Consider the following 14,699-nt stretch of genomic DNA (forward strand, 5'->3'; position numbering starts at 1 on the left):
TGAGGCCAAGCTTTCTGACACTGGGCAGCACATTTCTCTCTAGAATCCCTTGCTAGTCTTGAGATTTCATTGTACCCTGCACAGATTCTAGACACCCTGTGCGAGATGCAGCAAAGCAGCCCCAGAAAATAACAGAGCCTCCTCCATGTTTCACAGTAGGGACAGTGTTCTTTTCTTGATATGTTTCATTTTTCCATCTGTGAACATAGAGCTGATGTGCCTTGCCAAAAAGTTCAATTTTTGTCTCATCTGTCCATAGGACATTCTCCCAGGAGCTTTGTGGCTTGTCAACATGTAGTTTGGCAAATTCCAGTGTGGCTTTTTTATGATTTTTTTTCAACAATGGTGTCCTCCTTGGTCGTCTCCCATGAAGTCCACTTTGGCTCATACAACGATGGATTGTGCGATCTGACTCTGATGTTCCTTGAGCTTGAAGTTCACCTTTAATCTGTTTAGAAGTTTTTCTGGGCTCTTTTCTTACCATTCGTATTATCTGTCTCTTTGATTTGTCATCAATGTTCCTCCTGCGGCCACGTCCAGGGAGGTTGGCTACAGTCCCATGGAGCTTAAATTTCTGAATAATATGTGCAGCTGTAGTCACACAAACATCCAGCTGCTTGGAGATGGTCTTATAACTTTTACCTGTAACATGTTTGTGTATAATTTTCTTTCAAATCTCCTGAGACAACTCTTTCCTTCGCTTCCTCTGGTCCATGTTGAGTGTGATACACACCATGTCACCACACAGCACAGTGAGTATCTGTAGCCTCTATACAGGCCACTCACTGATTGTAGACACCTGTGATGCTAATTAGTGGACACACCGTGATTTAACATGTCCCTTTTGTCACATTATTTTCAGGGGTATCATCATTTCTGTCCAGGCCTATTTCATGAGTTATATTTATTTTATTTTTTTTTATTTTGTGGAAGCATGTGAAAGCAATGTCTGACTTTCATTTGTTCATATTCATAGATTTTTGATATATTATTACTTTTGTCAGATTCAATTTATTTCTGTGGCCATTGTGGGTTTTTCTCTCATTACACGAGGGGTACACTGGAAGCTGCTGACTGTGGACTGTATATAAATAACAAAAGACTGACCATCACTTCCAAACAGAACACTGGTCTGAACAGGTGCATACTAAGTGTAGCCATCTCCATACATAACTAACAAATGGAGTTCCACTCTGTATTTTTTAACCCTAAAGAATTTAAACATGTAATATATGAAATTTGAATTGCATTACTGTTCAAAAAAATAGGAAAATGAAGATACTTAGCAAATAATTACCGTAGTCCAATTCATGCATGCCCAGCAGCCAACGACAAGGCGACCTTCTTATGCTGGGAACCTATCCTAATGTGAATCCTCTCCTCAGCCTACATTTACATACGTAGGTAGGATCCTACTTTAATACCTTCAGAGGCTGAGTGATGGAGCGCTCAGTCATAGAGCCTATATATAAATAACAAAAGAATGTCCCTTCCAAACAGAACACTCGTCAGAACAGGTGCATAGTAAGAAAAGCCATCTCCATGCATAATGAACAAATAAAGTTGCTCTCTGTAATTTTTTTTTTTTTTTAAATGTACGAGGAGAGAAATTACATTAGATAGGTTCCCAGCATAAGAAAGTCACTTGGTCATTGGCTGCTGGGCATGTAGGAATTGGACAAATTAAGCTCTAAGAATCTTCATTTTTTTTCCTATTTTCTAGAGCAGTAATCCAATTTAAATTTAATATATTTCGTGTTTACATGCTTTAGCTTTTTTTTAAAAAATACAGACTTCACCTTCGTTTGTTAGTTATGGGCTGTATATAGTTACATGGTTCAGAACTTTATAAGGTCCAACCTATAACCTAAGATGTGGATCCAGAGGAAGGCAAAAAACCACCATGAGGTAGTCGTCACTTACCCCATTTCGTGGGAAAAGTTATTTTCCAACTCCACATGCAGCAATCTGAGTTGTTCTCTGAATCAACATTAGGGTCCTGTCACACCAAACGATGCACCAGCGATCCCGACAACGATACGACCTGGTCAGGATCGCTGGTCATCGCTACATGATCGCTGGTGAGCTGCCAAACAGGCAGACACACCAGCGATTAGGACCAGCAAGGACGCTGGTATCCAAGGTAAATATCGGGTAACTAAGCGCGCGCGTCGCTTAGTTACCCGCTGTTTACCTTGGATACCAGCTCCCAGCGCGAGCACGCTGGTATCCAAGGTACACAGCGGGTAACTAAGCGCCGTGCGCACTTAGTTACCCGATATTTACCTTGGATGTCTGCTTACAGCGCTGGGAGCTCGCTGATCGATGGTCTCCCGCTGCCACACGTAGCGATGCATGCCGGCCAGCGGGAGACCAGCGATCAAAAAATGGCCCAGGACGATCCTGAACGATCAACGATACCCGGCGGGGGGGGGGGGGCGGTCGCTGATGCATGTCACACACAGGAGATCGCTGATGCGTCACAAAATCAGTGATCTCGCTAGTGATCTCGCTATGTGTGACGGGCCCCTTAGATTATACTCACCCGGGGGGCGGGGGGTCCGGTCCGATGGGTGTCGCGGTGCGATCCGGCGCCTCCCATCTTCATGCGATGACATCCTCTTCTTCCTGTCGTGGCTCCTGCGCAGGCGCACTGCTCTGCCCTGTTGAGGGCAGAGCAGAATACTGCAGTGCGCAGGCACCGTAAGAGGTGCGCCTGCGCAGGAGCCACGACAGGAAGAAAAGAAGAGGACGGCATCATATGAAGATAAGAGGTACCGGACCGCACCGCCCCTGGGTGAGTATAATCTAACTTGTTTTTCTTATCTTTCAGGTTACATTGGGGGCTTATCTACAGCATTGCAGAATGCTGTAGATAAGCCCCTGATGTCAGTGCCGGCAAAAAATGGGTGACAGATACCCTTTAAAAAGCCTCATTGCTTGTTCTATAAATAATGCATGGTCTTACTATATAGAGTCTGTGGTCTCACTGTTCATATACTAAAAAATCTGTAGTCTCACTGCTCGTACAGTAAAGAATCCCATAGTCTCATTGCTCGAACACTAAAGAATCCACACTACGGGTGTCAGCTGTGTTATGCTGTTGGCTCTAACAGCAGCGACTATAGCTCTATCTCACAGCAGCATTTAAGTAGCTTTAACCCTTTGGAATTCTGACTCCGCTGCCCATCAGCTTTCGCCTCTCCATATGATCACAAAATGCCGATTGGATTGCCATGGTAACTGGCTGTCAGGTTGAAAGCCACCTTTGTACTCCTGTGGGTCCTGGAGCCCAGACATAGGTGGGTATTCATAGGTGACCATAGTTATCAATATATACGTGTGGTCAGAGATTGAATAGCGGTCAGGCTGTGTGGGTGCAGACTGGATAGCTTTCAGGCTGGGTGGACGGAGACTGGATAGCTGTCAGGCTGGGTGGACGGAGACTGGATAGCTGTCAGGCTGGGTGGACGGAGACTGGATAGCTGTCAGGCTGGGTGGACGGAGACTGGATAGCTGTCAGGCTGGGTGGACGGAGACTGGATAGCTGTCAGGCTGGGTGGACGGAGACTGGATAGCTGTCAGGCTGGGTGGACGGAGACTGGATAGCTGTCAGGCTGGGTGGACGGAGACTGGATAGCTGTCAGGCTGGGTGGACGGAGACTGGATAGCTGTCAGGCTGGGTGGACGGAGACTGGATAGCTGTCAGGCTGGGTGGACGGAGACTGGATAGCTGTCAGGCTGGGTGGACGGAGACTGGATAGCTATCAGGCTGGGTGGACGGAGACTGGATAGCTGTCAGGCTGGGTGGACGGAGACTGGATAGCTGTCAGACTGGGTGGACGGAGACTGGATAGCTGTCAGGCTGGGTGAACGGAGACTGGATAGCTGTCAGGCTGGGTGGACGGAGACTGGATAGCTGTCAGGCTGGGTGAACGGAGACTGGATAGCTGTCAGGCTGGGTGGACGGAGACTGGATAGCTGTCAGGCTGGGTGGACGGAGACTGGATAGCTGTCAGGCTGGGTGGACGGAGACTGGATAGCTGTCAGGCTGGGTGGACGGAGACTGGATAGCTGTCAGGCTGGGTGGACGGAGACTGGATAGCTGTCAGGCTGGGTGGACGGAGACTGGATAGCTGTCAGACTGGGTGGACGGAGACTGGATAGCTGTCAGGCTGGGTGAACGGAGACTGGATAGCTGTCAGGCTGGGTGGACGGAGACTGGATAGCTGTCAGGCTGGGTGGACGGAGACTGGATAGCTGTCAGGCTGGGTGGACGGAGACTGGATAGCTGTCAGGCTGGGTGGACGACCTGACACTGTGTGTAGGTTACTGAGCACAATGCTGCCGACAATTTCCCTTTAAGGAATTCTTAAATATTAGAAGTAATGGTCCATCTATCTCGGTATGGGGGGGTAGACCCGTGTCTGCTGCTGGTGATTTATAGTGCACCTCTGTAATTCCTCACTATTAAGTGCTGTATTCTCTACGGGCTGCGATTATTAGTGTTTACTGGTATCTTCTATTTACAGGAAGAGCAGCGAGAGCCCCGGGAACAGGCGACTGATCCTCTAGCCGAGCAAGAACTCATCAACAGCATCGAAGAGATTTATTTTTCAAATGACTCTCTTGACATTATGAAGTATGAGCTCGAGGTAAGCAACCGCTATATAACAATCATGGGTATACAGCGCAAGTTCATTGAGGTTCATCAGAGGCAATATATAAATGTACATTCAGATTGTTAACTAGCATCCTTAAAAACAGTCGTTCCCAAAGGTTTTTGCTTGCTAATCTGGCAACAGCATGATGCATGGGCAGAGACACTGACTCCAGCGATGTATCACTTACTGGCCGGCCCAGTGCAGTTTTATAAAACCACAGATCTATCCGCATGAGATTATAACTAGACTACTGCTAAGGCCGGAGTCACACTACAGCGTGATACGGCCGAGTCTCGCAGGTTAAAACCAAGCTCTGGCACCGGCACTCCGGAGCGGAGCTTGCAGCTCCATGTATTGCTGTGCGGCTGCACGCTCCGGGGTGTCGGTGCCAGAGCTTGGTTTTAACCTGTGAGACTCGGCCGTATCTCGCTGTGTATGATCCCGGCCTAAGGCCTGTTTCACACATCATTTTTTTTCAAATCAGTCAAGATCCGCCTTTTTGCAAAAAAAACGGATCCGCCATTTTGCTTGGCGGATCAGTTTTTTTCCCATTGAGTTGCATTACCGGCGGATCCTAACGGATGGCCATCCGTTGGATCCATTTATTTGCGGATCCGCCAAAATTTTGGCGTCCGCCGACAAGTCTGGACGGACAATGCAACGTTTTTTTGGGCGGCCGGATCCGCATTTTACATTGCGCATGCCCAGAGGATTTGCCTCGGCCGCAAATTTAACCCTAAACCCTGTTCTGGCGGCTGAAAAAAATTCTCTCTCTCTCTCCTTCTCTCTCTCTCTCTCTCCTTCTCTCTCTCTCCTTCTCTCTCTCTCCTTCTCTCTCTCTCCTTCTCTCTCTCTCTCCTTCTCTCTCTCTCTCCTTCTCTCTCTCTCTCCTTCTCTCTCTCTCTCTCCTTCTCTCTCTCTCCTTCTCTCTCTCTCCTTCTCTCTCTCTCCTTCTCTCTCTCTCCTTCTCTCTCTCTCCTTCTCTCTCTCTCCTTCTCTCTCTCTCCTTCTCTCTCTCTCCTTCTCTCTCTCTCCTTCTCTCTCTCTCCTTCTCTCTCTCTCCTTCTCTCTCTCTCCTTCTCTCTCTCTCCTTCTCTCTCTCCTCTCTCCTTCTCTCTCTCCTCTCTCCTTCTCTCTCTCTCTCTCCCCTTCTCTCTCTCTCCCCTTCTCTCTCCTTCTCTCTCTCCTTCTCTCTCTCTCTCTCTCCCTCTCTCTCCTTTTCTCTCTCTCTCTCTTTCCTTCTCTCTCTCTCCCCTTCTCTTTATCTCTCTCTCCTTTAAAATTCTTCCTTCGACGGATCCGTTAAAACAACGGTCCGGTGCCAAACCTTTGTGGTCAGTACAGGAACGGATCCGTTGTCCGCCATTTTAGCGGATTTTAACTGAGGAAAAAAAATTGTGTGTGAAACAGGCCTAAGCCTGCTTCCAGGTAGTACAACCACGCCCCCGCCACTGATTGGCAGCTTTCTGCCTATGCACAGTGTACACAGAAAGCTGCCAATAAGTGATGTGGGACTATGTACAAGAATATAACTACTATAATACTGCTCCTATGTAAAATAACATAACTACTATAATACTGCCCCCTATATACAAGAATATAACTACTATAATACTGCCCCTATGTACAAGAATATAACTATTATAATACTGCCTCTATGTACAAGAACATAACTACTATAATACTGCCCCCTACGTACAAGACTATAACTACTATAATACTGCTCTTATGTACAAGAATATAACTACTATAATACTGCTCCTATGTACAAGAATATAACTACTATAATACTGCTCCTATATACAAGAATATAACTACTATAATACTGCTCCTATGTACAAGAATATAACTACTATAATACTGCCCCCTATGTATAAGAATGTAACTACTATAATACTGCTCCTATGTACAAGAATATAACTACTATAATACTGCTCCTATGTACAAGAATATAACTACTATAATACTGCCCCTATGTACAAGAATATAACTACTATAATACTGCTCCTATGTACAAGAATATAACTACTATAATACTGCTCCTATGTACAAGAATATAACTACTATAATACTGCTCCTATGTACAAGAATATAACTACTATAATACTGCCCCTATATACAAGAATATAACTACTATAGTACTGCTCCTATGTACAAGAATATACAGTAACTACTATAATACTGCTCCTATGTACAATAATATAGCTACTATAATACTGCTCCTATATACAAGAATATAACTACTATAATACTGCTCCTATGTACAAGAATATAACTACTATAATACTACCCCTATGTACAAGAATATAACTACTATAATACTGCTCCTATGTACAAGAATATAACTACTATAATACTGCTCCTATGTACAAGAATATAACTACTATAATACTGCTCCTATGTACAAGACTATAACTACTATAATACTGCCCCTATGTACAAGAATATAACTACTATAATACTACCCCTATGTACAAGAATATAACTACTATAATACTGCTCCTATGTACAAGAATATAACTATTATAATACTGCTCCTATGTACAAGAATATAACTACTATAATACTGCTCCTATGTACAAGAATATACCTACTATAATACTACCCCTATGTACAAGAATATAACTACTATAATACTGCTCCTATGTACAAGAATATAACTACTATAATACTGCTCCTATGTATAAGAATATAACTACTATAATACTACCCCTATGTACAAGATTATAACTACTATAATACTGCTCCTATGTACAAGAATATAACTACTATAATACTGCTCCTATGTACAAGAATATAACTACTATAATACTGCTCCTATATACAAGAATATAACTACTATAATACTGCTCCTATGTACAAGAATATAACTACTATAATACTGCCCCCTATGTATAAGAATGTAACTACTATAATACTGCTCCTATGTACAAGAATATAACTACTATAATACTGCCCCCTATGTATAAGAATGTAACTACTATAATACTGCTCCTATGTACAAGAATATAACTACTATAATACTGCTCCTATGTACAAGAATATAACTACTATAATACTGCCCCTATGTACAAGAATATAACTACTATAATACTGCTCCCTATGTAGAAGAATATAACTACTATAATACTGCCCCTATGTACAAGAATATAACTACTATAATAATGCTCCTATGTACAAGAATATAGCTACTATAATAATGCTCCTATGTACAAGAATATAACTACTATAATACTGCCCCTATATACAAGAATATAACTACTATAATAATGCTCCTATGTACAAGAATATAACTACTATAATACTGCCCCTATGTACAAGAATATAACTACTATAATAATGCTCCTATGTACAAGAATATAACTACTATAATACTGCCCCTATGTACAAGAATATAACTACTATAATACTGCTCCCTATGTAGAAGAATATAACTACTATAATACTGCTCCTATGTACAAGAATATAACTACTATAATACTGCCCCTATGTACAAGAATATAACTACTATAATACTGCCCCTATGTACAAGAATATAACTACTATAATACTGCCCCCTATGTATAAGAATATAACTACTATAATACTGCCCCCTATGTATAAGAATATAACTGCTATATAATACTGCTATATTTAACATGGGTGCGCATTGTCAATGCGTTTGTACGCGTTTGTATGCGCATGCGTTTTTTTGTAGTGTGCGCCCAGGCGCACAAAATGCAACCTGTTGCATTTTTGTTGCATCCGACCTGTCTCAAAAAAGCGCATGCGCACCCAATGCGCACGGAATTCACCCAAAAACACATTAAAGTCTATGGGAGCGCTTAAAAATGCATGCTTTTTTTTGTAAAAACCATGCGCGAAAAACAAGAAAACGCATTAAAACCGCATGATGCGTTTTTAATGCGCATTTCCACTGCGCACACAGCGCAGCGCAAAAAAATCCGCAAGTGTGAAAGTAGCCTTATAGTGCTAGAATGAGACTTAAATGCAGTGTAGGTGTACTGTGTTTGGTATGCTGCGGTATATGTCTGATTTCTGCGGCTCAGGATTATGATGGTGTTTTTGTTTCCCCCCCCCGGTGTAGAAGTTGCCCCCAGTTCTCACGCTGCCAGAGATTGAGGAATACAGAGAGAAGCTGAAGAGACAGCAGGCTGCAGTAAGTCCGGTGCTTCCGTGTTGCTCCGCTCTCTTGTTAGGGCTGAGCTATTATTAGGCGTGCTCTAATCCTGCCAGGCTTTATACACCGGGGAGAGAAGATACCACAATGTAGGCAGCTTTATCAGAGAAGCGCTAAGAGGGGGGGCGTCAGTGGGTAAGCACATCTTAAAGCCCACTTGGCATGGATATGCAGCAATTTACATCTCAAACGAAATCGCAATCCGCGAGCCCACGAGACGCTGCAGAACGGGAAAGCGCTCCGTTACTTTCCAGTAATTCTATATAAAAAGTGATGGGGAAACAAAGCTTGATATATAAGATCAAACCCAGAGCATAAAAAACAAAAACAAAATACTTTACCATGTTCTTTCCCTACGTACCGATCGCTTTGACCTAATTCTTAAAGGAAAATAAATAAAAAAAAAAATAAATAAATAAATTGTCATTCTGGAGTGGAAGATTCTGAAAACGTGGTTTTGATTTTTAACGTGAGCTGTGTAATATCCAGTTTCTCCAGTGGGGGCAGTGCAGGGAGATGGGACTCCCGCTTCCCTGATCAAATTGATTGCTGGAGATCCCAGAATTGAAACAACCTGAAATTAACTTATTGTTAAGGGAGCCTTTATAAAGTAAATGTATTTTAACCGATAAAACGAAAACAGGTTCAAATTCTCTAGTGAAATAGAAGAAAAATAGATTAAACATTTTCGAAAATGGGGAAAAAAAATATAAAAAGGAGCAAATCTCCTCTTATAAAATGTAAGTCAAAACTGCACATTTGGTAAGTTAAAAAGTACTAAAATAATTATAGAATAATAAATAAGATAGAACAGTTAATTCATTTGTTGCCTCGCCATCCAAAATTAATGCAATAGAAAGCTACATATGAAAAAGAAAATTTTTACACCAAAAAGGCAAAAAAAAAAAAAAATTAATTGGTGGCATTAAAAAATTTTAAATCGTCCTACTCAAAAAAAAGAAAAAAAAAGCTGACTTTGTGGTTTGGAGAAGTAAAGAAAAAAAAAAAATTTTTTGCAGCATAGAAACTAAAAGAAGAAAAATTAGTTGCCTGCTGCATGGAAGGGGTTAAAATGCCTTGCATATAATTTACAGACGTAGCTATTATTTTTGTATGCGCATATAGTAGCATATGAGCCAATGATCGCTCCCCGTGACCCCCTGAAAATGCCATGCATCTGATTTTTGACCTGCCAGTGAATTTTATGTATAGCCCCTTTAAGTGACGCCAATCTGGCCTGTTGTGTGCATCTGCCCCCTTTTCCAGAGCTCGTACCTCTAGTGCTCTGGTTGCAGAGCTGAGCACTTTATGTATATGACTGGTATGAATTAGTTATGACAGCTCTGGATGTTGGAGTGAAATTCCCTTTAATTCGATGTGACACTTACACGATGTAAAGCTTTGAAGGCTTGAGAGGCCAGATCAGAAAGCAGCGGCAGCGTCTCTTTAAGGACGTCATGTATAATGCAAAGCTGCCAATAAATGTAATTGTCTCCGGCGTGAGTTATTTTCCCTGTAAAATCCAAAAGGAAAAGCTTTTTTTTTTTTTTTTTTTTTTCTTGCACAAAAAAAAAAAAAAATCAATCCCTTCCCCCCGCTTTACAGAGCGCGCTCCGCTCTAGTTCTAAATGATATTCTTCATTTCTGAAAAATAAACAAGTTGCATCTTTTTACGTTTACGGAATGAGACGAGACGTGCATGTAGATTTGGAAATTCGCTGCCAGGCGGTAACATTTTACTAAATTGAATTAGGATGTCATTTCAGGCTTGTAATTTCATATTTGCGCTCCCGGGGATTTGTACGGAGCATCGATCATTATGTCACCGATATCCTGACATTTTGGAACCTTTTTTTTTTTTTTTTTTTTGCATTTTTATATTGTATTTTATTTATTTTTTTGCTTGTACTGTTTTATAATGTTTACTCAATATTTGCTTAGTTATTCATTAACCCCTTAAGCCCCAAAAGGTGGTTTGCACGTTAATGACCGGGCCATTTTTTTACAATTCTGACCACTGTCCCTTTATGAGGTCCTAACTCTGGAACGCTTCAACGGATCTAGGCGATTCTGAGATTGTTTTCTCGTGACATATTGTACTTCATGTTAGTGGTAAAATTTCATTCATATAACTTGCGTTTAATTGTGAAAAAAAACGGAAATATGGAAAAAAATTTGAAAATATTGCAATTTTCAAACTTTGAATTTTTATGCCCTTAAAATAGAGAAACATGTGACACAAAGTAATTACTAAATAACATTTCCCATATGTCTACTTTACATCAGCACAATTTTGGAAACAAATTTTTTTTTTTTATTAGGAAGTTATAAGGGTTAAAAGTTGACCAGCGATTTCTCATTTTTACAACAAAATTTACAAAACCATTTTTTTTAGGGACCACCTCACATTCAAAGTCAGTTTGAGGGGTCTATATGGCAGAAAATACCCAAAAGTGACACCATTCTAAAAACTGCACCCCTCAAGCTACTCAAAACTACATTCAAGAAGATTATTAACCCTTCAGGTGTTTCACAGGAGCAGAAGCAACGTGGAAGGAAAAAATTAACATTTAACTTTTTAGTCACAAAAATGATATTTTAGCAACATTTTTTTTTATTTTCCCAAGGGTAACAGGAGAAATTGGACCCCAAAAGTTGTTGTCCAATTTGTCCTGAGTACGCTGATACCCCATATGTGGGGAGGAACCACTGTTTTAGCGCATGGCATGGCTCAGAAGGGAAGGAGTGTCGTTTGACTTTTTCAACCTAAAATTGGCTGAAATTGAGATCGGACGCCATGTTGGTTTGCAGAGCCTATGATGTGCCTAAACAGTGGAAACCCCCCACAAGTGATCACATTTTGGAAACTAGACCCCCTAAGGAACTCATCTAGATGTGTGGTGAGCACTTTGAACCCCCAAGGGCCTCACAGAAGTTTATAACGCACGGGTGTAAAAATATAAAATCATATTTTAATCCACAAACATGATCGTTTAGTCCCCAATTTGTTATTTTCCCAAGGGTATCAGGAGAAATTGGACCCCAAAAGTTGTTGTCCAATTTGTCCTGAGTGCGCTGATACCCCATATGTGGAGGAGAAACACTGTTTGGGCACACAGCAGGGCTCGGAAGGGAAAGAGCGCCGTTTGACATTTTCAACCTAAAATTGGCTGAAATTGAAATCGGACGCCATGTTCCGTTTGGAGAGCCCATGATATGCCTAAACAGTGGAAACCCCCACAAGTGACCCCATTTTGGAAACTAGACCCCCTAAGGAACTCATCTAGATGTGTGGTGAGCACTTTGAACCCCCAAGAGCTTCACAGAAGTTTATAACGCCCGGGCGTAAAAATAAAAAATCATATTTTTTACACAAACATGATCATTTAGTCCCCAATTTGGTATTTTCCCAAGGGTATCAGGAGAAATTGGACCCCAAAAGTTGTTGTCCAATTTGTCCTGAGTGCGCTGATACCCCATATGTGGGGGAGAAACACTGTTTGGGCACACAGCAGGGCTCGGAAGGGAAAGAGCGCCGTTTGACACTTTCAGCCCAAAATTGGCTGAAATTGAAATCTGATGCCATGTTCCGTTTGCAGAGCCCCTGATGTACCTAAACAGTGGAAACCCCCCACAAGTGACCCCATTTTGGAAACTAGACCCCCTAAGGAACTTATCTAGATGTGTGGTGAGAACTTTAAACCCCCCAAGTGTTTCGCTAAAGCTTATAATGCCCGGGCGTGAAAAAAATATTATTTTTTTTTTCCACAAAAATGATCTCTTAGTCCCCAATTTGTTATTTTCCCAAGAGTATCAGGAGAAATTGGACCCCAAAAGTTGTTGTCCAATTTGTCCTGAGTGCGCTAATACCCCATATGTGGGGAAGAAACACTGTTTGGGCACACGGCAGGGCTCGAAAGGGAAGTAATGACGTTTTGGAATGCAGACTTTGATAGAATGGTCTGCGGGCGTCATGTTCCGTTTGCAGAGCCCCTGATGTACCTAAAAAGTGGAAACCCCCCACAAGTGACCCCATTTTGGAAACTAGACCCCCCTAAGGAACTTATCTAGATGTGTGGTGAGCACTTTGAACCCCCAAGTGTTTCGCTAAAGTTTATAATGCCCGGGCGTGAAAATATAAAATCCTATTTTGTTTCCACATAAATTATTTTTAGTCCCCAATTTTTAATTTTCCCAAGAGTAACAGGAGAAATTGGACCCCAAAGACGTTGTCCAATTTGACCTGAGTACGCTGGTACCCCACATGTGGGAAAAAACTGTTTAGGCACATGTCGCGGCTCGAAAGGGAAGTAGTGACGTTTTGGAATGCAGACTTTGATGGTCTGCTGGCGTCATGTTCCGTTTGCAGAGCCCCTGATGTGCCTAAACAGGAAAAAAACCCACATGAGACATCATTTTGTATACTGGACCCCCAAAGAACAAATCTAGATGTGTCCCCAACTACACTAATGTAAATTAGTAGTGCATGGAGGTGTGGTACAATTTGAAGCAATCCTTCATACACAGGCCAGGTTTTTCGGGGCAGGTGTCGCACTGGTAAATGGTGTCCTTGCGTATTCTCTTTTTGTAACACACTCGGCACCTTTTTTGCGGCGTACCTTTTCTACCAGTTGGCGGGACCACCCCCGGAAAATGCTGACCTGGTACGATACGAGCACCTTCAGTTCCGGAAGTACTGGGACCCGCTCCTTCCTGAGCGCCAAACATCAGGACCTTAACCACTACCTCCTGGAAATGAAGGTACGACGTATCGGTGGGGTGTGCACATTTTGACAGCAGGAATGCGTTGAGCATTGCCATTTGTACGATGTGCACGGCCAGCTTTTTGTACCACGCCCTTGCCTTTCTGAGAGCATTGTACGGTTGGAGGTATTGATCGGAGAGATCAACGCCCCACATGATTTTGTTGTACCCCACTACACAGGTCGGTTTTCTGACCTGTGTGGAGGTACCCCGTACAGTGCAGAGGGTGCTGTCATCACCGTGTATGGTGGTCAAGAGATGGACATCCCTCTTGTCCTTGTACTTGACCACCAGCAGGGTGGGCTCTGCTCTCACCTTTTCTGAGCATCTGCCCAAGTAGCGTCTTCGGAAGGCCTCTCTGATTTTTGCGGACAGTACCACAGGCTGCGGTACCTCGCGCAGAGAGGGATTTGTAGAGTGGGATGCTGGTATAAAAGTTATCAGTGTAGAGGTGATAACCTTTATCCAGCAGTGGGTGAATCAAATCCCACACAATTTTCCCACTCACTCCCAGGACAGGGGGACACTCAGGGGGTTCAATCCTGGTGTCCTTTCCTTCGTAGACTCTAAACCTGTGAGTGTACCCTGAGGTACTCTCACAAAGTTTGTAGAGTTTGATTCCGTACCTGGCCCTCTTACTGGGCATGTATTGACGGAATCCGAGCCTTCCCTTGAAATGGACCAAGGACTCATCCACGCTGATGTTCCTTTGTGGCATGTACACTTCAGCAAACTTTTTGTTGAAGTGTTCGATGACCGGCCGAACTTTGAACAGACGGTCAAAGTTGGGGTCATCTCGTGCGGGACACAGTGCATAATGCAGAAACTTGTGGATGGCCTCAAAACGCGTCCGGACCATGACCATTCGGAACACTGGAGTGTTGTATAAAATATCAACACTCCAATATTGCTGAATATCCGGCTTCTTCAGTATCCCCATGTGGAGGACCAGGCCCGAAAACTGCCTCATTTCAACTGCGTCCACAGGAGACCAGTTGGAATATGTTGAAATCGGGTTTTCCGCCAAAAATTGACGAGCGTACAAATTAGTTTGCTCCACCATGAGGTTAACAAAATCCTCAGAGAAAAAG

The 14,699-nt window shown here is 42.7% G+C and overlaps 1 protein-coding gene across 3 annotated transcripts in view; it reads left to right on the forward strand.

Annotated features, from left to right (window-relative positions):
* VPS50 (VPS50 subunit of EARP/GARPII complex) overlaps positions 1 to 14,699 on the forward strand; it is a 202,727-nt gene that overhangs the window by 26,585 nt on the left and 161,443 nt on the right. For all 3 annotated transcript variants that reach the window (XM_073582038.1, XM_073582040.1, XM_073582037.1), the window contains exons 3-4: positions 4,533 to 4,655; positions 8,752 to 8,823. In XM_073582038.1, the coding sequence (XP_073438139.1) occupies positions 4,533 to 4,655; positions 8,752 to 8,823 (195 nt within the window). The remainder of the gene's footprint in view (positions 1 to 4,532; positions 4,656 to 8,751; positions 8,824 to 14,699) is intronic.

This window comes from Dendrobates tinctorius, unplaced genomic scaffold, assembly GCF_039654945.1.
Source record: "Dendrobates tinctorius isolate UK_male_01 unplaced genomic scaffold, ASM3965494v1 ptg000070l, whole genome shotgun sequence".
Taxonomy (NCBI): Eukaryota; Metazoa; Chordata; class Amphibia; order Anura; family Dendrobatidae; genus Dendrobates; species Dendrobates tinctorius.